The sequence below is a fragment of the Vanellus vanellus genome, assembly GCF_965231255.1.
Source record: "Vanellus vanellus genome assembly, chromosome: 5".
Classification (NCBI taxonomy): Eukaryota; Metazoa; Chordata; class Aves; order Charadriiformes; family Charadriidae; genus Vanellus; species Vanellus vanellus.
The window spans coordinates 16,397,187-16,418,329 of record NC_138910.1 but is presented as its reverse complement, the minus strand read 5'-3'; the positions used below and the strand labels follow the sequence as shown (position 1 = coordinate 16,418,329).

General features: G+C 41.1%; 1 protein-coding gene across 1 annotated transcript in view; it reads right to left on the bottom strand.

Moving 5' to 3' along the window:
- Positions 1–754: 754 nt before the first annotated feature.
- GYPC (glycophorin C (Gerbich blood group)) overlaps positions 755–21,143 on the bottom strand; it is a 31,638-nt gene continuing 11,249 nt past the window's right edge. The window contains exons 2-3 of the mRNA XM_082484630.1: positions 4,993–5,043; positions 755–2,401 (exon numbers count right to left, since the gene is read on the bottom strand). Of these exons, the coding sequence (XP_082340756.1) occupies positions 2,205–2,401; positions 4,993–5,043 (248 nt within the window). The 3' untranslated portion in view covers positions 755–2,204. The remainder of the gene's footprint in view (positions 2,402–4,992; positions 5,044–21,143) is intronic.

Below are 21,143 nucleotides of genomic sequence, written 5' to 3'. Positions count from 1 at the left end.
TATGAAGGGGGACAAAAAGCTGGCAGTCCTCTAAAGGTCCTGCTAGCACTGGAAGAAAGTTTTTTGGTGTTCCCATGCCTTGTGTGGGAGATGCAACAGAGCCCAAGTCACCCCATTTATCCTCTCCTCAAAGAAAATATTTACATTTTTATTGAACTGGAGGGTCAGGGGGCTTCAGTTTTAAAACTCAGTCTTACAGCTAAAATTAGTGAATTTCTCTAACGTTTGTCCTAGAAAAATAAAAACAGATTCCTTTTTCAAAAGTAGCAAAAAGATTAAAACAGTGATATATCTTAGAAGGAAACAGTGAGGTGGATAATACCAAAACATTTGAGTTCCGCTAGTGCTGGGCTTTGTCCATTTTATACTGCAATAGGCACAGAAGACAATGTGGTTGTGCAATGGTATGTTACAAAAAATATCTTAAGCATTTAGTAAATTTGGCATGATATTCTTCAGTTAAAATGCAAACACGTGGTGATTTAAGATTTAAAATCAAAGCTATAAGGATTCTAAGAGTAATTCAGAGTCCATTTCCTTCAGGTACTGAGAAAAGACTGAGATTGTGATTGAAAAGACAAAAATATCCCATTTCTACACTTGGGTCCTCAGAGTTTTTCTTTTTCAGATCTGTCTTCTCTTCCAGCACTTTTGGGGCCAATATCAATAATCAATACTGGAGTACAGGAGCTTTCCAGTCTTTGGTGGCAAGAAGTGAGCACAACTGATCAGCAACAACGTCTTGAAAGCACAGTAGTAGATGACTTTACATATATGTACACACATATATAGATCAAAACACAGGAAAAAACATATCGAGTTGAGCAGAGCTCATCAGTGTCTTATTTGTTGTTGTGTATTTCTCCCCCTCTATTTTCAGTAGTCCAGGGCACCATCGCAGCTGGGGATGAACAGGTGCAGAGAACAATTATCCTATTTCCGGAGCTAATTGTGGGTTTCAATTAGGAAGCCAACTTACTGGGGTAAAGAAACTCATCTCCATGGGTTCTTAGGCGAGGAATAAGAACTTTTCATGTGACCCACCACGACTAATCTATTTATTTATTTATAATAAAGCATTGATGGTCGGTGTAATTCTCTTACCTAGCACAATGCAAATGCTATACAGAGGGAGACATCAATACAAGCCAGTGGGATGCAGATGAGCAAGCTTCTTTATAGTGGCAGTCTTACGATTACATTTGTAAAAGATTTATCAGTATCTGCAGCAGAGCTGAATTCCTCCCCCTGCAAAAATCCAAAATCCTGCTGGCGGGTGTGCAAGAGAATTTTCCAATGCAAAATAAATAAATAAATACTCAGGCAAAAATATCTTACTTGAAAAAAATCCAGCTGAGCTCCGTTGTTTGAAAAGGCCTGTTCAAACCAAGATGCTTTACCTTTTAATATCTATCTATTTATACATGCATGCACGGAACCTACCAACTAATTGGAATCATATTTGTAAGTCTACTATTATATACTACATTGTGAATTCCAACAATTTGCAGCTCTCAAGCTGCCATGCAGAGCAAGTTAGAAATAAATCCTTCATTCTTACATTTTCCATGTTTTCCAACAGTTTTATTCCTTTGAAGTGTATTTCACTTTACTATATATAAAATGCAAAAAATTAAAAAAAAGCCCAGTCTTAATCCCCAAACAAAACAAACTCCTCTGTGCCGATAAAATTGCACATTTAAGGGGAGGGGGTAGATATCTGGGCTACAAAGCTATTTTTGTTCCAGCTACATCAGCTTTATCTAGTTTAATATTTGTTCTGTGACCATTTGAAATTCAATTTCAGGTAGTTCTGTATCATATCAGCATAGGATGCATCATTAACTCTAAGAGGATGTTTTCCATTGGCATCTGCTATTTTCACCAAATGTCAAAGCTTGACATTTGCTATCTTTATCTGGTTTTGGTGTATCACTCATACTGAGATTTTGTTTCTTCTTATCTGATATTGATTTCAGCTGTGACAAGCTGTGTTGCTAATAAAATCAACAGGCAAGTATCTGGCATTTAGTTCTTCACCAGTAGAGGAAAAGAAACAACTCAGTAGACAAAAAAAAGTAAAGAAATACTTTTCAATTAGGATGCTTGCCTGTATCCTCATATTATCCATCTCTTAGCATTTCTGTTGATGCAGCATTTCTGATTGATTCCCTTGGGGAAGTCTCCATGGAAATCCTTGCCTCTCAGATGAAATATTCCTTTTTGCTCTCATCCACTGCTTCCTGGAGAGCGGGGTCATTTTTCAAAGCGGCATCTGCACTTTCGGCAAACTCAGTCCCTTTTGCCTCATTGGTGTGGTAGGTGCCCTTATGTCTGTACATGTGCCTGACCATCACTACCAGCAGGCAAATGAGGACAAATACCACTGCAGCAATCACACCTAGAGGAAAGAGACAAGTTAAATGTATTGTCAATAATAAAATGCAAGCAGTATCTCACAGCCAGACGTCACAACTTGAATTACAGGATAGGGGAAAGTCCACGTATCATAAGATGCTCACATGCTGCAGTGGCCAGAATCAGAACAGGGTACGATATTGAAAAAAAAAAAAAAAAAAAAAAAAAAAAAAGATGGGGTATAGATACTGCAGGAATGCAGATCAAAGTCTCACTAACTTTCTTTCAAATCAATGGCTTGATTTGATTGAACTCATTGGAGCCAAAAGTTCATTACAAAATGAGGAGAAATAAAAGAACATAAAGGAAAACCAATAGGTTTCTTTCATCCTTCTGGTAACATATATCCAGGGGAGCTTGGAGGCAACCCGACCCTGCCTCCGTGAGTGCACTCAATTTCAGGAGTTCAGAGCACTGAATGCTTCTTAGGAGACACTCAACAAACAGCAGGATCCATGTGACTGCAGTACTGCTCTGTATTTGCAAGCTGCCATTTCATGCTGTGTTCTAATTAAGGAAGGCTGATTGTAATGAATGTGCAAGTAACACCTGGGAGGAGGAAGGGATTCTGGGTAGATCTTTCCTGTCTCCTGGCCTAAGGCTAATTACTAGCAATGTGTTGACTGGACAAAAATTTCCATAGGTAGCCCAAATGTGCATAGGACTAAATGGTGAACGGAAGCACTCCTAGTGAAGGAAAGTAAATCCATGTTCCAGGGGTGGTTGTGCAGAGAACGCTGTGTTTCCTTGCTTCCCAGACCCCTTCCCTTTTCTTCCTTTTCTGCCGTGAAAGATAGAAGTCCATAAAAGAGAGGAACCCCTGAGAAGTCTATTGCTGAAAAATTACAAGCTGTATCCCCTTCCCTCCAGATGAATGTGTTCGCTTAAGAACCCTGAAAATAAATGAAATATTTCAAAGTTTATTCAACTTGTATGATTTTTTTAACACTTTTGGGTACAACTGGGATGGGCTTATAAACTCTTTAGCTATGATTCTTACAAGTACATGATACTGAGTTGATTCTACATTCACATGACTCCAAGAGTATAACAAGCATTAAAGCAGCACACAATAAAAAGCACCAGAATAGAACATTCCTAGGAAAATCCCATACGTGGAGCGTGAAGCTGCTGTGAGGATGCAATAAGTAAGAATTGATCTGATTCATTGTAGGCATCTGGAGTTCAGGAGGCTCCACCTGAGTAACTCCCCTTGGGCTTTCCCCAACATCAGACACTTTTAAGATACAGCAGGAGAGGGTGCTGGGCTATCTTGTCTAGACCATGCTTTTGCCCAGAAAGGTTGGACCAGATGGTCCTTGAGGTCCCTTCCAACCTGGTATTCTATGATTTTATGATTCTGTGATTTCTCTGCTGTCAGTGGACAGTGTGTGGTGGGTGATTCCTCTTCTAGAACTGAATTCCTACATTTGGTCAGATGAATCGCTCTCTGGAAACGCCTGCTCTTCTGCAGGGACAATGAGGGGTATGCAGACAGTATCTCTCTTCTGTCCCCTGTGTTCAGGATGGGTGGCAGAAGCGAGCATCCCCAAAGCTTTAGACTTATCAGCATCAGTAAACTGAGTGGGGATACCCTATTGGCATGAAAACAGGGGAACGGAGGGAACATTAGCAGGGTAAATAAAAATGGTAACTCTGTCTTAAAAAATGTGCCTGCAATATTATCCCACAGATTTTATGGTGCCTGGTTCTGGAAAGTGAAGTTACTGCTAGCAGAAATGAAACTGCTTATTCAAAGAACTTTAGGTTTACAATAATATCATAGTTGCAGTGGGAGCTTCATCAATTTTTAGGACCTCACTGGTATATCCCTTGACACAAGAGGTTTTAATAGGCTTTGGATGTAGCACAATATTAATAAGCCTAAGGGACTAAGTACAAATCAATTTACCTGCTACTTGTTCATAGAAAGCTGAAATTAAAGTTACAGGAGATGGGACCTGAGGGAAATCTAGCAGAACCTCACCAATTTGCACTAATGATTGGTATACCCCCTTGTGAATGACTGAAATTAGTGCGTTAGCATGGAAATGAACAAACACAATAAAAATAAAAAGGCAGGTTCTCTCTGTGAACATAGCTTTGCTCATTTATTCTGACAACTGTATTTAGTTTAAATGCATGAGAGAGCTTTAATGGAACACCAGGAAATGCACCGTGGTATATTCTGTAAAAATAAAGGGTGAGCTGGTATGAGCTAGCATGGCTCAAATCAAAGGTGCTACATCCGTTTTGTATTAAGTAACAACCTTGGCCCAGTGAATAATGAAGAATATCAGAGGTTGACTTTGCTGCTGGACTCTTACGTATTTTGTCTTAAAATGAGGAAATGGATGGGGGTGGTAGTGCTCACTGTATGGTTTATGCTCATTATCTCATCTCGTTATCTTGCCAATAGCCCCTCTGGGAGCAGATTTCCCACTGGCCTAATTAACTCTAATTGTGCCACTCCTGTTGTCTTGTCAGCAAAGTAGGGGTTTTGCAAAATGCAAGACATCAACCAACCCGCTATTTTAATTTTAATGGTGCTGCTTAGTACGGTCTGCTGCTTACCTCCAATAACAGCCACATCTGCTCCAGCTGTGGGGCTCTCAATTTCTCCATCTATAAATAGATTAAAACATACAAAAGTTAATTAAAGAAAAAGGAATTGGATCATATGTAACAGCAGTGACTATACTGACGGTGCGGTATTATTTTAACCTCTGAAACTCAAACAAGATCTCTCGTTAGCAAAAGATATTTATGAAACATCTCATTAGAATTAGCTGTACTGTAACAGTTTTCCGTCACTATAACACTGGAAAATAAATAGCTAGCACATTATGCAAACTATCATGGCCCTCAGGGAAACACCTACTGTTTATTATGAGCACTTACCTGTAACATCCTCCAGTGAATGATTAAATTAAGAGTGTTCAGGTACTGTGATTACTCTCAGAAAGGCAGTTTGGGGGAAAAAATGTTGGTGCCTATTTATTTTCCCATTTATGGCTCTTCAGAGTATGGTCTGGTCCTTGATTTGATGCAAATTAATCTGGCTCTATTGATTTCAATTAGTATTTATTTATCTGCAATATCCTGTTTTTAATCTTAACATTTGTTTTCTTTTAAACCTGCATTTGGAATCAAGGCAAGCCTGTTATGTGTGTGGTATAAAACACAGTTGTCACTTAGAGTAAGTCTGAATTAGGTGCTGATAAATCAAATTATGTTCTTTACTGGATTATAATTTATAAAAAAAAAAAAAGATAACTTTGCAATTTAAATGCAAAAAAGTACCTGACCGTGTCTTTTTAAGAAGAAAGAAATTGGTCTGGAAAGCTGTAAGCTGCTGAAAGAGCAATTAGAATTTGAATTACATTTTAGTCTTAATTATAGCACTTACTAAAAATATCCCAAACAACTAATGAATAGCCAAAGTGTTTTAAAGGGGAGAGGAAAAAAAATCTTAAAAACCAATATGGATTTTTCTCTCGTTATCTGATATAGACCTTAAATGAAAGTAAATTCATATAGACAAGCATTTCTTCACCAGATTCTCTGTAATTGGCCAGGGTACAATTTTGATCTTGTTTTCTGCTCCTTATTTCATGTCATTGGTATCAGCCCACTTAGTCCTGAATTACGTGGATGTTTGAGAAGGTGATGAACTCCTGGAGTTTTTCCATGCTAGGTTTATGACAGGACACTCCTTTCTTTGTTTATTATTGTACTATTTATACAATTCTAAATTATATTGGTTTCCAAATAAGGCAAATAGCTTTATGCGAGGTCTTTTTTTATTTCCCTTTCGTAAATACAGTGGATAGAAAAGTTCTCTGGAAAAGGTAAAAATGCTAATTCCAAATCCTTCTATAAATTCACAGTGGCACTATGGCTGATATGTGGCTCTCCTTTTGCTAAATCTGTGACAGATGATGCAAGGATAAGACACTACGAGCAGCTTTCTCCTTACTCATGTCCGGCCTCTTATATCAAATTGCAATAAACAGAGGAGAGCTGAGATTTAAAGGATCCTTCTCTTCCCAAACATGGGAGATGCTTTTTTTCTGTAAAGGAGTACTCCTTTCCTCTTGCCCAGAGATCCTTCCCACGTTTTCATCCAGCTATACGCTGATGGGAAGATTGAACACGCCTTGTGTAATTTAAAAACTCTAATTATGTCTACGTCCATTCAAAACCCACGTGCCTCAGAAGAGATTAATTGCTTCAAGGTCGAAGTGTTCTGTATTTCTTTATACACCAAGTATATGCTGCTTGCCAAAAAAGCAGGCTCCTCTACAGCAATCAAAAACTTGAAGGTGTGAATTCTAAAGTGCTTCCCTAGCCACACAGCGTGCTTCCAAACATTAATTCCAGATCAAATCATTATCCCTTTAATTATAAGAAGGTATGCAAGTAACTCTCTGCTTCTTTCCTGTCGTTCCCAGGTGCCTCTCAGATTCAGATAACAGGCAGGTGCCTTATCTCTAGTACTTGCCACCAAAGTACTTTTTGATAATGGATTACAGTATCATCACTTTGCAGAAAAGTTTTCATTTCCATACTGTACTTTCTAAGTTTTCAGGAGTGCTGGACCCACCTTCAGCTGCCGTGTAGTCGGCACTGATCTGTTAAGCTGAAGATGCTGTGCCGTTCAGCGACCAGCTAACGCTGCGATGGGGCTTCACTTACCGCAGTTCCCATTTTACTGCAAGCACGAGACTCTGACTTCTCCTTTGTGTGTTGATTTTTTACCGCAGAAAGTGCTTCCTGTCCTCCCAGACGGCCTTTTGCTGCATCATCCTGAGTGCCAGGACACGGCAGCTACTCACCAGAAGTTTCCAGGGTCTCCCCCCCCGATCTTTTTTAGAGCAAGGACGGTGGAGGGGAGAGTAGGACCCTCAGTGCCTGTCTCAGAGTCCCTGAAATTTCACTCGGTCCAAAAATAGCTATGTGATACATGGCGATATCTCAATATTGCTGGCAGGGAGGAAGGTATCAGTGTCATTCAAAATTCGAGCAGTGTCACCCTTCATGAAACACGACAGGAAAATGCGAGGCATGTGCTCATGAAATGAGCCCCTCTTCCCAGGGCAGGGGTGGGACAGCAGCCATATGGGACAACATCCAGATGGGAATCCATGCCTGGCCAGGAACCTCAGCGTTTTCTCTTTAACTTCAGCTTAGTCTATGTGAGAAATACACTACAATACTGTAGGACTGAATTGTCACTTTCTGAGGCAGAAAAGATATCCAACATACTGGAGGAATTTTTAGCTGAGCAGCGGCTGTAGACTTTGGCCTTCTTGTACCTTCTTTATTCTGTTCTTCTTCATGTGCAGAGTGCTCAGAGGTCTGTGTTTCAGTAACTGCTGTTGCACCTGTTTTGGTTATTTTCCCTTGTTTCAAGGACATCTTTTGTGTTATCAGCTGCTAAATTGTCCTTGCAAAACTTCCTCTTACTGTTATACTGGCCCCTGTCCAGAGCCACAATCTGGTCCCGAAAGTGTTTAGACAGTGTTGTTATTTAGTGCCATCGGTTACCATGACATGCAGAAATCAAAAGATTGTGGGAAAACTTGTTTTTCATAAAATCTCTGGCCATCAAAACGGGTTGGCTAAATCAAGAATAGACCATACAAATCAAATTGCCTCTTGTTGGAAAGTATGATTCTAAAAGCCAGAATGAAGGGAAATAAATGCCTTTGTGCCGTGACCTGAAATTCATCAAATTCCTGTTCTGCCCGTAAACTTACAGATATGGAATTTTGCAACAGAACAACAATTGCTGCCTGTCTCATTCTCATCCATCAAAACATGCTGAGAAGGCAGCAGCCTCTGAAAGCCCCGGGAATATTCTTGACTTAAACACTGCAACCAGATCTCTGGCTTTGCGCTTCAAAGGTGAAAAGGCAGTACAACTAGCTCTTATGTTAATGTGGCCAGGGGTGAGTTTTTCCAGCTAAATTTGTCAGTAGATTTGTTAAACCATCTCCTCCAGGTGCGATTTTCCAATAAAACTTGACTTTTATTAATTTTGATAGTTTTTTTTTTAGTTTAAACTGATCCTGTTGCATTTCGGCTGAGGAGCACTCTTTTGAAGGAGGCACGTCCAGCAGTGGAAATGTTTCTTTGAGGTTCAGCGCTCTCCTTGTTTTGCTATGCACTTCTCCTGGCAGTTGTAGTAGCTTCTGTTGTTCTTTAAATTACAAATCTGAGCCACTAAAAGCTGTAAGTCACTTCCTGCTCAAAAATTATGACACTGGCTTTAAAATAATTTAAAACTTCTTTTACTTGCCCTTTCTTTCATACCTGAGCTTCATTCAAATCTTACTTTCCAGCCCTTTTCTACAACACCAAAGACCAAATGAGCTTTGTAGATGAAAAATAAGGCTTTTGCATGATTTTGTGACACCAAGAAACAGGTCTTTAAGGAAAACACAAAGTATTGTGAGAATCCTGATAAAGGTGCAAGACTTATCAGTGACCTACTTTAGAAGCGTAACCATGTTAAGACATCCAAACTGACAAGCCCGTCAACTTACATGCTGATGGGAAGGGGTATATTCGTTCCCAAAATATTTTCTCCCCTCCAGCATAGAAAGCAGACATTTCAGATCCTGCTGCTTGCAGAAAACAATACCTTAATGCGCTTCTGTGGCAACTGTCTGTGATGGATGGAATAAATTTGCAGAGTTTCAAGCCTTCTAATATTCCAGGCATCATTTTTTCCCACTAAAGATGTTTCTAGAAAAAAAAATCCAGTACTTGCACCCCTAGTGGTTTTGCAGTCAGCCCTGTAGTTAGCAATTTAAGTACCTACATGTTTGTTTGTTATGGATTTACATACAGAAAAGGCATGAAAGGAAAACTGTACCTGCAAAGGGATCCCCAATTGGCGCATTTAATATGAATGCATGGGAATCGTCCTACAGGATAGATCTAATCTACTGGTGCAAACTGCCAAATCTCTGCTGTGTAATCCACAAGGGCAATTGGAAGCGATAACATAGACCTTATCCCAAACTTCTCAGTGTGTCTCTCATTTCCTAAGATAAAGCTCCAAACTAAAGCTGGACAAGTGCTTACTGCTACGTAGTGTTGAATATAGAAAGAAAATCCTGAGATTACAGTTCATGTTGTCCCGATTTCTTTGCAGCTGTGGGTGATACCGCTGTTTTGGAGTGGGTGAGTCAAGTTGAGTGAGTGTACAGATATCTACGTGCGATAAGCGGCTTTTACAACGCAGTTTTCAAAGCCACTCAACACCAGTCAGGCAGCACTGCTCCTGCTCCTGCCTTTCAGGATTTTCCTACCCACAAGCTTGTGTTTTCAATTCTTAGGAACCTAAGCCATCCCTTATCATGATGCTCCGTTGCCGCTTGCTTGTGGTTACAATCTCAGACAAAGCCTGGGCTGCTAAATTACACTCAAGCAGGTCTCTAAGTGCTTTCTTGGGCAGCCCATATTCTCTCTTGATGTGCCTGTTCATTGCATAAGAAGTGCTTGAAATTCATTCAATTCCTGTGAATGAGGAGCTGAGCTCCTCGGGGCAGTCATTTCCTTCTTAGGACTTTCCTAGGTGTGCAGACTAGGAAACGCACCGTAAGATTTCATCTTTAATCAGCTCACCTCACCGCCTTACGAAAAACACTGCTGCCAGCGGGACTTTTCCCGATGAGGAAATGCAGGTATATCCATGGATGTGCTTTGCAGAACCACCCCAAATATTGACCATGTCGTTGCAGGAAGTGAAGTGTAAGCAGTCTGCGGGCTGAAATGTGTTTTTAGAATTCGACTACTAAACGTTCAATGGTTTTGTCTTGCATATATGTGGCCAGGAGTGAGTTTTTCCAGCTATATATCTGTGCACTTCCAGTAAACAAGGGAGATGGCCAAACTGAGTGACATCCAGTTCATGATTCAGGTCAAAGATAAACGTAATTCAGAGAAGGATTTTTGCCTCTGTATTGACTCTTCTTTCATACATTCATATATTTGAAAGAGAGCTTTAAGCATTACTGGAGACTAATGAAATACATCTGACTCAGCAATACTGAGTCTGGTAAATTATTGTCTATTTATTGGTTTGTATCAATGGACCTAACACAACATATCATACTGATTTTGCCTTATTTTAAAAAAGTTGTAATTTTAAAGGAAGATTGCCTTATTTCCTAAAGAAATTAGGCAAGGTTTCAAAAATCATCACTGATCTAATTGCTTCCACTGGAGATGATAGTAAGGTATTTAATTGGGCTTGGTAAAACATTATAAGCTTCTGAAAGTATTGAGGAATCTACAGAGTCCGCCATGATGCTTCTGCAATTGTTAAGAACCTTTACTATAATTTTTGCAATTTCTTATTTTTTAATATCACGCATATAAAAATTTATTTATTACAACTATTCCTTTCCCAGGGGGCTCTTTTTTGTTCTTTGTATGATATTCCGCAGTCATCATTCCTCTTGACTGTAAAAGCAGGTCTTAATGTGTCCCTATTGTCATCACTGATGCAAGACTTTTCTTACCACATGTTTAGTATGGAAGAACTAATGAAGTCTTACCATCTCCATTGTTTATGCAACTGTGGTATGTCCTCCTTGCCCTTTGGTTTATGTTTGTGCCTTGCCAACACGCTGCATTCATGAGAAAATCATTAATCTATTAACCTTAGCATACCGATTTAATTTACAAGCTCTAGTTAGAACTGGTTCACTGCAGCTGCATGTGTAAAAATGAGTTGAACCAACTTCTGAAAACTTCATGTTAAAAATATGTTAATTGCTCAAGCTGCTCCCTGGCCTGTGTTACGCTATCAGATGCATTGCACTGAGGCTTTTCTGGATTAAAAAAAAAGCGCCATTACCTATTTTAGTATTTGCCAGTAAGCGTGCAGTGCCCTGCCAGAGTTGGCATCTCTTATCCCGAAGGGTCATCAGCGTGAACCCATCATTTTGACACATTCAGCTGAAAAAGCCATCACCATCTCCCATTAGATAATGAAACACATCAAGGCTGCTCTTTCAACATTAAGGAACAGTTTCTCATCTGTCAATCTGGACAAGAGACAGAATAATTTGGCTGCCATTTATATACTAAATTATTATAAGGCCAATAACGGTGACATACAACAATAACCACATGATCTTTAGGGTAACTAAATGGACTGTGCTCCAAATGTAAGGTAAATCATGCCAATTAAAAATATCTACAAAATTAAAATCCACTGGGCCCCATCCTCTTGCTATCTTAGCTAGCAAGTACATTGTCATTAATTCTGAGAAGACAAAATCCAGTCTCATTCTATTAAAATAAAGGTCTGTTTAAGACTTTTTAGACTTTGTAACACAATGAGGATAAAGGGGCATTATCAAATTAGTTTAGTTAGATTAGGATTGCCACATAATTTTAGCAGTTCACTTTCGATTCTGATATAGTGTCAGCAAAATATTCTTGTACCATTATAGAATGTTTTAAAGTAAATAAGAAAAAACATGTTTTCTAATGTTTGAGGGAGTAATGGTTTAACGCACACTGTTTCTCCTTCTTTGGGGAAGTTGAATTGCACTTTGGTCTTAGGGAAAATCAGAGATGGACAGATACACTAAACGTCAGTTTGTCAAAAAATAATCATATGATATCCCTAAATGATAAGAGGGAGAAGGAGAAAATGTTCAAGAAATTTGGGAAATTATTTTAGATCAAAAATAGTAAGGATCTTTTAAAAGTGAACAGATATTCTGTATTTTGAAATAAAAATTTTAACTAAAAAGTTAAAAAAAGAGAAGAAAATTGTTTTAAAAGATTATATAACCTAAACAAAATACAGATCTTTTAGTTAAATTAAACTTTTCTGTTTATTCCCCAAAAGAACTGAAAAAATACCCAAATTCATCTTTCATATCAAACCACATACTCTTTTTTTTTTTTTTTTTTTTTGCACTTACTAGAGACATACATTAAAGTACTTTAGCTCCTTAGCTCAGCTTGCCTGAAAACCAACCACCAATTCTAATGGCAATTAAGCAAAGCGCATCCAGTAACAGCATTAAAATGGCAACCTCCTTTACAAGTACTATAAATGTTACAACCTTTAAGTTCCCATACAGCGCAGTCCTTGAGAGACAGCTTATTGTAGGCCCGTGTCCCCTCTGGTAACAGATATTTAATGTATTCTGTGTATTCACACTGATGTATATATACATAAAAAAACTGACATAGAAATTCAGATGGATCTGTCTGCTCCTTACAGCATCAGGAAGGATGAGAAGGTTTCAGGGTCAGCGGAAGAAACCCAGAGCAGAGCAGAAGTTAGAGAAAAGAGCTGCCTCCACTAGCTCTGGAGCTCCTTAGCAAGCAGGCAACGAAGCTCACAAAAGGATGCTGTGGAAATCTTGACTTTAGAGATGGGATGTGGGAAGCCACCAAGGTCCACCTGGTGGTGGTCTTGCTGCTCATGTATAGCGGCCAGGGTTTGCTGTGCTCCTACAGGGCCGCTCAATGTCTGAAGGGCAAACACTGCCTTCTTGTCATAGAAAGGGTGCATGAAGTGTGTGGACCTGGAAGAAGGTCTGATCTTTTTCAAAAAATGCTGCATGTGGCAACTTGCAAGTTGCGCCTTGTTTTGTCTGGCTCATGTTTATAGTCATATCACTGCAAAAAGTTCCTCACTTTCCGTGGAGATCTGTTAATGTAACCAGGCCGTCATTTACATTTTTCCTCCACAACCATCAAAGTCGGCTCACGCTTCGAATGCTCAACATCTTGCTGGGGAAGATAAATTGACCTGGTATTGCTTCATTAAAGAAGGAGTGACAAATGGGGTAGGAATCAATCCATAAAGTACAGTCCACCATCAGGATGTTTTCCTGCATGTGACTCTCCTCCTCCCCCCTCCCCCCTCTTCATCGGAATAGTGTACTCCTTTTGAGGGCTTTTTAATTGTGAAAGAAACACTAAATAACCAGCGAATCTGCCAAATAATTTCTGCCTGTCTTTCCTCCAAAGTTAACAATTTCAAGCTCTAGTCATTTTTGCTGAATCAAAATGGGAACAAAACAGCCATTTGCTCGTTCGCTGAGATCAAAGCTGAATGGAAAGGAGTCACTGGCTTAATTGATTAACCATTGCAAATGTTGCAAATTATCATAGGTAATGAAAGAAGCCGACTATGGATACAGTGAAAGCCCATCTGACAACCTGTGAAAGACGCTTAACTTGCAATTCTTGAGAAACGGTGCATGAAAGAAGCACACCTCGCTGGCCTAAACGTTGCATGTTAGAAACGGAAGTATAAAAATGTGAGCCAGACTGTTTCGGTGGAAAGTCAGAGGCCAAGAGGTCTTGGAGGACATGCGAAGTCCTTCCCAATCCCTTGCGTAAATGGTTATACGATGTAGTAAGACAATTTAACTGCGAATCTGCTTGTAATAATTTACCGAGGCGTGCTTTTAATTTGTACTTATCAGGTCTACCAGCCTCAGTCCTGACTCTCAGGCATTTTGACCGTGTCATCAGAGGATAAGGTGATCTCTGTGTTTCTTGACGTTGCTGTGCTTGGTTTTATGACCTTAATAACTGTTTAAGATTCGGGTTTAGTTTACATTTGACACATACCCTTTTTATCCACGTGGCACTATTGAAGGCAAACATTAATTAAAATTAGTCCCCCCGACTAAGACAGACCGAACTGTTAGTATTTGAAATATTTCCATTGAATACATTCGGCAGCATTTTCGCGCTGATTTTCTCTGTTCCTGCTGCGTGCCTGTCCTTGTAACCTTCACAAGTTTTGACTCCATTCTTCAACCCTAACTGTTTTTAAAGGAAGAGCATGCAAAGATAAGCACTTTGCTTCAACTTTCATGAAAACTCTAGGCTGGAGAGGAAGGAAAGACTAAAGTAGCCCAGCAGTGAAGGAAAGGCAGTGAGGACTCAGCAATTTTAAGTTCTCTTTGGCAGCAGCAGGTTCTCCAGTCACCCCGTGCTTGTCAGTCATCACGCACATAGGTTCAGAGGAGTTACGGCAAGGTGCTTCCCCTGCCCACGGGGAGCGGCTGCGGGAGGGAGGCAGCGTATGCTGGGGGTGGGATTTAGAGGGCAGAGACATAAATCCAAAAGCAAAAATGTTTCACTGGTTCTGTTGCTGGCAGAAAACTTGTTTTAATGCACACCGACATGCAAGGAAAGAAAGATGGCCATTATTCTATTAAGGCTGATAAATGTCTATTTCTTCTTTTGAGATGAAAAAGCTAGATCTTGTGCTTAAATTCCAGGTGATGTGATCAAATTGCAGGTGATGTCATCTAGAAAGTGGTGAAAGCCTGCAGTTATGCACAAAGATATTATTCTGACAATTCAAAGAATATAGCGCCGAACATGGGCAGGTTTTTTCCTTTATGTCTTATTCCCACCGCCAATATTTTGTAGCAAAGTAGTTCGACAGGTGACAATTCTTAGAAACAGCAGCTCTCTGTGCTCCATCCCCTACCTTATTTGATATGAATTGTATTCAGCTACATCCAGCTCATACAGCAGTGCTTGCCTAAGGCACTGTCTACTAAGCATTGCAAGTGGAAATGTCAGGATGTTTAGCATATGCTCTTTAGGGACACAAAGATCTTTCCTGGAGCACTGACGAGGTTAATATTATTAATGGAGATATCTGTAGTGGAAACAATCTTCCAAATGCTTTAAATATTGAGCATATTAAACAAAGAAAATAAAACATATTGAAACACCTTAGAAATTTGCAAGGTAAATAGTGGCTCAGGGCAACAACATTTCTCGTTTTCCAAGGATTCTGCAATGAATATGCAGATTTCTTTTGCATATCTGCTCCACTTAAAAAGACAAAGCCCATTTTATTATCTCAAAAACCTTTATGTATCAGTCCAAACTCTTTGAATTGAGTTGAGCTATTTTAGCAAAACTTCTTTACCATCTATCATTCATCTGAGCAATTCTAGGCAGGTTGTGCAATAATTGTTAAAAAGAGGGGGGAAAAAACCCAAGAAGTCTTGCTTGTGTATTATTTTGGGACAATTTTTTGGCATTATTTGACAAATAGCGTACTGAATGCATACTGAAGAGAGCTGAGCATGAAAAAAATCCCCACTGAAGCCAGATACTGAATGTTTTTCAGCATAGGACTTACACTGTTGTGAGATTCATTAACAACTCATTACTAATGTTCCTCTCTCCTAATGAAACATGACCGGTGAGTACTGTGTAGGTGGAGAGCTAATAACCACGCTGGTGAGATGTTTGACTACTGGAAGGGAGTATATGTGACCTACACTGTCTCCACAGGTGCTGCAGAGGACGCTAGCTGGCAGTTGGACTGGATGGTTGTTGTAAGTCCCTTCCAACTGGAACTATTCTATTCTATTCTATTCTATTCTATTCTATTCTATTCTATTCTATTCTATTCTATTCTATTCTGACATGCCTTCTTGCAAGGAGATCTGTTCAGCTCCAACAGAGGTGTGATGAATCCTAGGGGATGGAGTGAGCATTTCTCTTCCCACCAACCAAGCATCAAACCTAGAAGACTAGCTTAGATCAGAAGCCTAGATTTCTGGAGCCTAGGGAAAATAAATCCCAACCATTATTGTTAGAATTGCTCAACCATCCCTTTCCAAAGCCTGTGCTGAGGGCTTAGTCTTTCTATACGGGAGTCAGAGCCTTTCACAGAGCTTTCAACATGTACTGGTAAGAAGGGCTAGATTTCTCCTACAGGTGCTTAAATAGTGTCTTACACTCTGCTTTTGCCTGTTAAGTTGCAGTCATGTTTATGCAAGTAATCTTATCATGCCAAAATTTGATGCTATTACATTCCTAACTAGAAAATAACTCCATTTAGTTTAGTATCCTAATAAGGAGTCCTTTTTGTGTACGGCTCCCTTGAATGGCTCTCTGTAGACAAATGTTGACTTTCATACAACTTGGCGAATGATAATGATTTCTGAGGCTTCTGCTTCTTTCAAATCTGGTTGAAACTGGCTAGGGGATCCAACAGTTCTTGATGGGAAGTGACAGATGGATGAGCAGATGATTAAGCAGACAGATAGACAGCAGGAACACACAAGACTCATTTCATTAGGAAACTGGACTGAAAACAGAAGTAGCAGTGAGTACTTGGACAATTTTTATATTTTGGTCACCAATTTAAAAAATGCCATTTCTTTTGGCGACAGTTTCAAAGCTTGTAGACCATTTCCTTAGTGGTTTAAACAGCAAAGGAAAAACCAAAGGGGCATCACTGAGATTTTTTTGGTTGGAATGCTACATTTTTACAGTTTGGACTATATTTTAAACCTTTAAAGCCAGATTCAGCTTGGACAGCCCTGGCAATTTCAACGGAGGATTAATGTGTGTCATTAAGCAAAGAAACATGGTCTAGTACTTTTCAATAGCAACAAATGCTTGCTATGGCACTTCTCTGATCAACATATTTTTGACTTACTGTAAAGCCTTTGGGCGGCTCCTTTCCCAAATGTATGAAATATACATGCAGGAAAGCTGAAAGTGAAGTGTTGTGATTTGAGCTGGCTGCTACATTCCAGCAGAAAAGGGCATGCTTGTTCTTAACCCTTTTCCTTTCCAGCAGATCCAGCAGAAAACCAGCCCATCAAAGGGAAAGAGGTGGGAGGTTTTTACTTATTGGCAAACTGATCCAAATCACCATGTGGTCTGACTGTGGGTCGCTCTGTTATCAGGGGGAGGTTTGCTAGGTGCAGACAGAGAAGGCAAAAAGCAGGAATGCTCTTTTGGGTGGGTGGAGTACCTGATAAATCTGCACTCGGTAAAAATAAGTTCCGCAAAAGGGAAGAACAAGGAGAAAAAAAAAGTGGATAAAGCTGGAGATTTCCTTGCTAGATTGGTCTGAACAGAACAGAAAACTCCAGATTTTCACGGCTGAATGACTCCATTGACATACAGTGGCTCTAGAAGACCATGGAAAAAGTTGGGCTTGGTATTCCTTGTGTAAAAAATTATTGGAATGCATTAAGAAGTAAGGGTCCTCTCTCAGCTGTCAAAATAGGAACCCCAGGGCAAAGCTGTTACTCTGTATGCCCCTCCCTGCCTGGAGGGATGCTGCTCTTCCATAGCTGAATCAGCAGCAATCACGCTCTGCAGCCGAGCAGCAGCAGCAGTCACTGCTGTCCCATTTACACTTGTATCAAAGCAGGGCACTGTTCCAACACATGAAGTGAAATAGCGAGTGGTATACATACAAGGTGGGATTTGCGAAAGCTCTCTCTGTTAAACTGCTTCTGCTCCCTTTGAAGTTGGTGGCAGATCTCCCACGCGTTCCAGCTGCTCAGCTGAGCCAACGGTGAAAGCTTTTAAAAACTTTATTTTACAAATATTAAAAATATGATAGAACCAAGGATTCATCATCGAGATCATATCTAACCTCTGCCTATTCTCTCTGTTTTCCAGCTTTCCAGTTTAATTCACCAGCTGACACTGCCTAACAGGCTGCAAAAATCTGCCTTCTCAAGCAGTCATGAGAGAGCCTGCAAATATCTCAAAGCCCTTTCATAACATACCCAAAATATTTACCATTGCCTCCAGAGAAGTCTGCTTTGGAACAGTATCATAAGGTCAAGTTATCCCACTGAAACACCTATTAGTATAAAGAGAATGAGAAAAAAAAAAAAAAAAAAAAAAGAAAAATGAACAAACCAATAGCACTAACACAGCCCTGGAAAATATGAAGTCATAAGCAGAGTTCAGCCAGAGCAGACTCCCATTAAACGTTGTTTAAGAGCCAAGTTCCAGCCCGAGATATGTGTGAGCTGCAGTTTATTTCAGGGGGAGCTGTGCTGTACTTCACGTCAGGGCAAGGCTTGGACACAAGTATGTTACAAGTCAGAGAGGAGTAAAGCCTACATCCCTTTTGCATTTTTTGGTTCCGTCTGCATGGGTGGAGTAGAAAACTGAAAAAGGTGGATAAAACAGTTCACACTTCTACAGGGCCCACCTGTCAAATTTAATTCCTTCTTCCACAGGACCTGGATGCTTGTGTTTCTAATTCCACTAACCTTCTTTCACGAGACGTGGCAGCCTTTCCCCGTGCCCCTGCCACCCCCACAAGAGGCAAAGACACAGGCAGAAGCTGTAAGGCTTGTCTTTCTACATTCTCTGCTCTTGGGAGTCCCTTTAGGAAACAGTTGGCATGAAGTATTCCCTAGGTTATGCGCATGTTTCATAACGGAGGGACATACGCAGCCGTCGGGCTTTCCTTCCTTAAAGCCTTCCGCTGATCATTTTTATCTGACAAGTAGGAGCTCCGCTGAATGAGGAGGGAAAAGGAGTGGCAGAGACTTTCCCTATCCCGCTTGCGTTCCCAGACAGGGGCTAGGCATGACGGCACCCTTGTGCTGTGCTGAGTTACATGGACAGCTTCAGGCAACAGCCTTTATCGTTTCTGGGGCTGGCTCCTGCTGCACAGCTGGCTGTTGGAGGGGACAAAAGGATAAAGTCATGGCCACACGCATTTCTGTGTGGCTCCTGGAGGCACTGTGGTTACCAGGGGGGAACAAGGCAGAGGAGTGCCTTGCTCCCTGACACAAGCTTCAGTAATGCTCAGCTCCCGAGGTTGAATTCCTTCAACCACGAGTTAAAAGAGCTCATTCAAGAAGCGGGAAGAGGGGGAGGTAAGGCTTAGTCCTGCCAAGCGCTGACTCTGGATGTGAGCAGGAGGTTAAAGTATTTCATATGAGAAACTCTGGTAAATGCAAAAGCTTTTATACCCCAAGGCAACACTTTAAACACTGAAATACTGACTGGCTCAAGAATTTCCCATGGCTCAGATCCCTAGATGGTTGCCCTGTGCTTTTAACCCTCCATTAGGCATCTGCCACTGGCTCTAGCAGGGAAGACGGACCATCAGCTCCATGCTCACTACTGCACTTTCATGGGCAGAGCTGAAAAAGTGTTTAAGTCCTGGTTAGGCAAGAATACCCAGCACCATCAGGATCAAACCTACGTTGGCAATCACTTGTCGTGGATACTGTAGTGGATGGGAAGAGGTGGCAGCATCCCTGGGAATGAAAAACCTCTTTTTCTTAATGCTGGTGTAACCTGACAGCCAGCTGGTGAGGGCCAAGGGATACATACAGGCAGCTCTGGTAATGCCACAACACCACAACATGGCTCCATTGTGCAATGCCAGTGAAACAAAGGATGGGAAATATTGGTACCACATCCCATTAGCTAGAAGATGGATTGGAAATGTCCCGGCAAGGATGGGAATGGAAAAGACAGATAATACGTGCCCTGGGAGCCTGGAAAGCTGACGTGGCCCTCAGCCACAGCCGGCATGCCATGGCCTTGCGCCTGTCAAGGGACTGATTTTGCATTTCTTGCTATGTCTCCCCTCACCCAGGAATGTGTTCAGTGTGGGGAAGAAGTATCCTTTTAGGGATACAGATGCTCATGCTCACAGCCAGCAAGCTGTTACCTTAACAAGCCAAATAGCGGCAAACAAAATCAGTTGCTAAACTGGACACCCACACTTATCAGTATCTCCCTGGCAGACTTCCTTCAGCCGCCCACACATCCTGGACCTTGCTGTGTGCTGCAGACAGTAGGGCATGACCAGGGAGGGTTGACCCCTTAGGGTTTGAGAGGCTCTTCCCAGGTGTGAGCTGTGAAGGAAATCACTTAGGTGGAAAACAGTATGTGCTAGATGTTCTGGTTTCCAAGCCTATTTTCCTCATTCAATGAGGAAAATACACCCCTCTCTTCTGGAATGAATCACAGGCACAATCTTCAATTACAGGACATGTTCTCTCCCCTCCCCCCCCCCCCCATGACTGCTTCAATTCCATATCTGACAAAAATAGGCACCCAGACCTCCAAAGGGAGTAACTTGTATATTCCTCTCTGGCCACCTCCAGCAGCTGCTGGACTCTGCAAGGTCCTGGGGCTGGGCTGCACCACACTTGAAAGGGATGGAGATTCACTCAGCGATTTGGTAGTCAGGTCACTTAAAAACAGCACAGTGGAAGCAGCGACGACGTGGAAGTCATGCTCCCATCTGCTCCGCTAATGGCCTCTGGAGAAAACAGGACACAGGATACGCTTCCTGCCCGGGGAAGGCTTGGAGCAGCCCGGGAGAGAAGGCATGACCTTTTCCTTAAAGGAAATGCAGCTCATGAAGAGGAGTTGGGGGTAAAATCCAGGCTGCGTTTTGTCTTAAAACCAGTGTTATGCAGTCATACCTCCTCTTGCTTTCTCCCCTTGTGTTTAAAGCTGATCCTTACTTATTCAGCAATGATGCTTTTTAAAGTTTCATCTGTGTCTGCCACCCCATTGTTGCTCCAGTCAGACGTGAATCTTCTGACACGAGTCAGACGCTGTTGAAATGAAAGGTTTCATTCATCGTGAGCAAAGGAAAGCAGCGGAGGTAACCCAGAGGAGAAGGGCTCATGCTCTGTTTCCAGCACACAAACGGTTATGTCCACAGGATGCAGAGATTAAGCATCTCACACAGAATGTGGGAGGAGGAAAAAGAACCTCTGTCTGAGAATCACAGATTTTAATGGATTCCAGAAGGGGAAATCTTTTACCGGGGAGAAACAGCAAAGTTCAGAGAAATGCAAAAGCATTTATGTCCCCAGTTTCATTCCTGCCTGCCAAAAGCGGGAGGGGTGATTTACTCCTCCTTGGTACAAGGAGTCCCTTATGGATCATTAATCCAC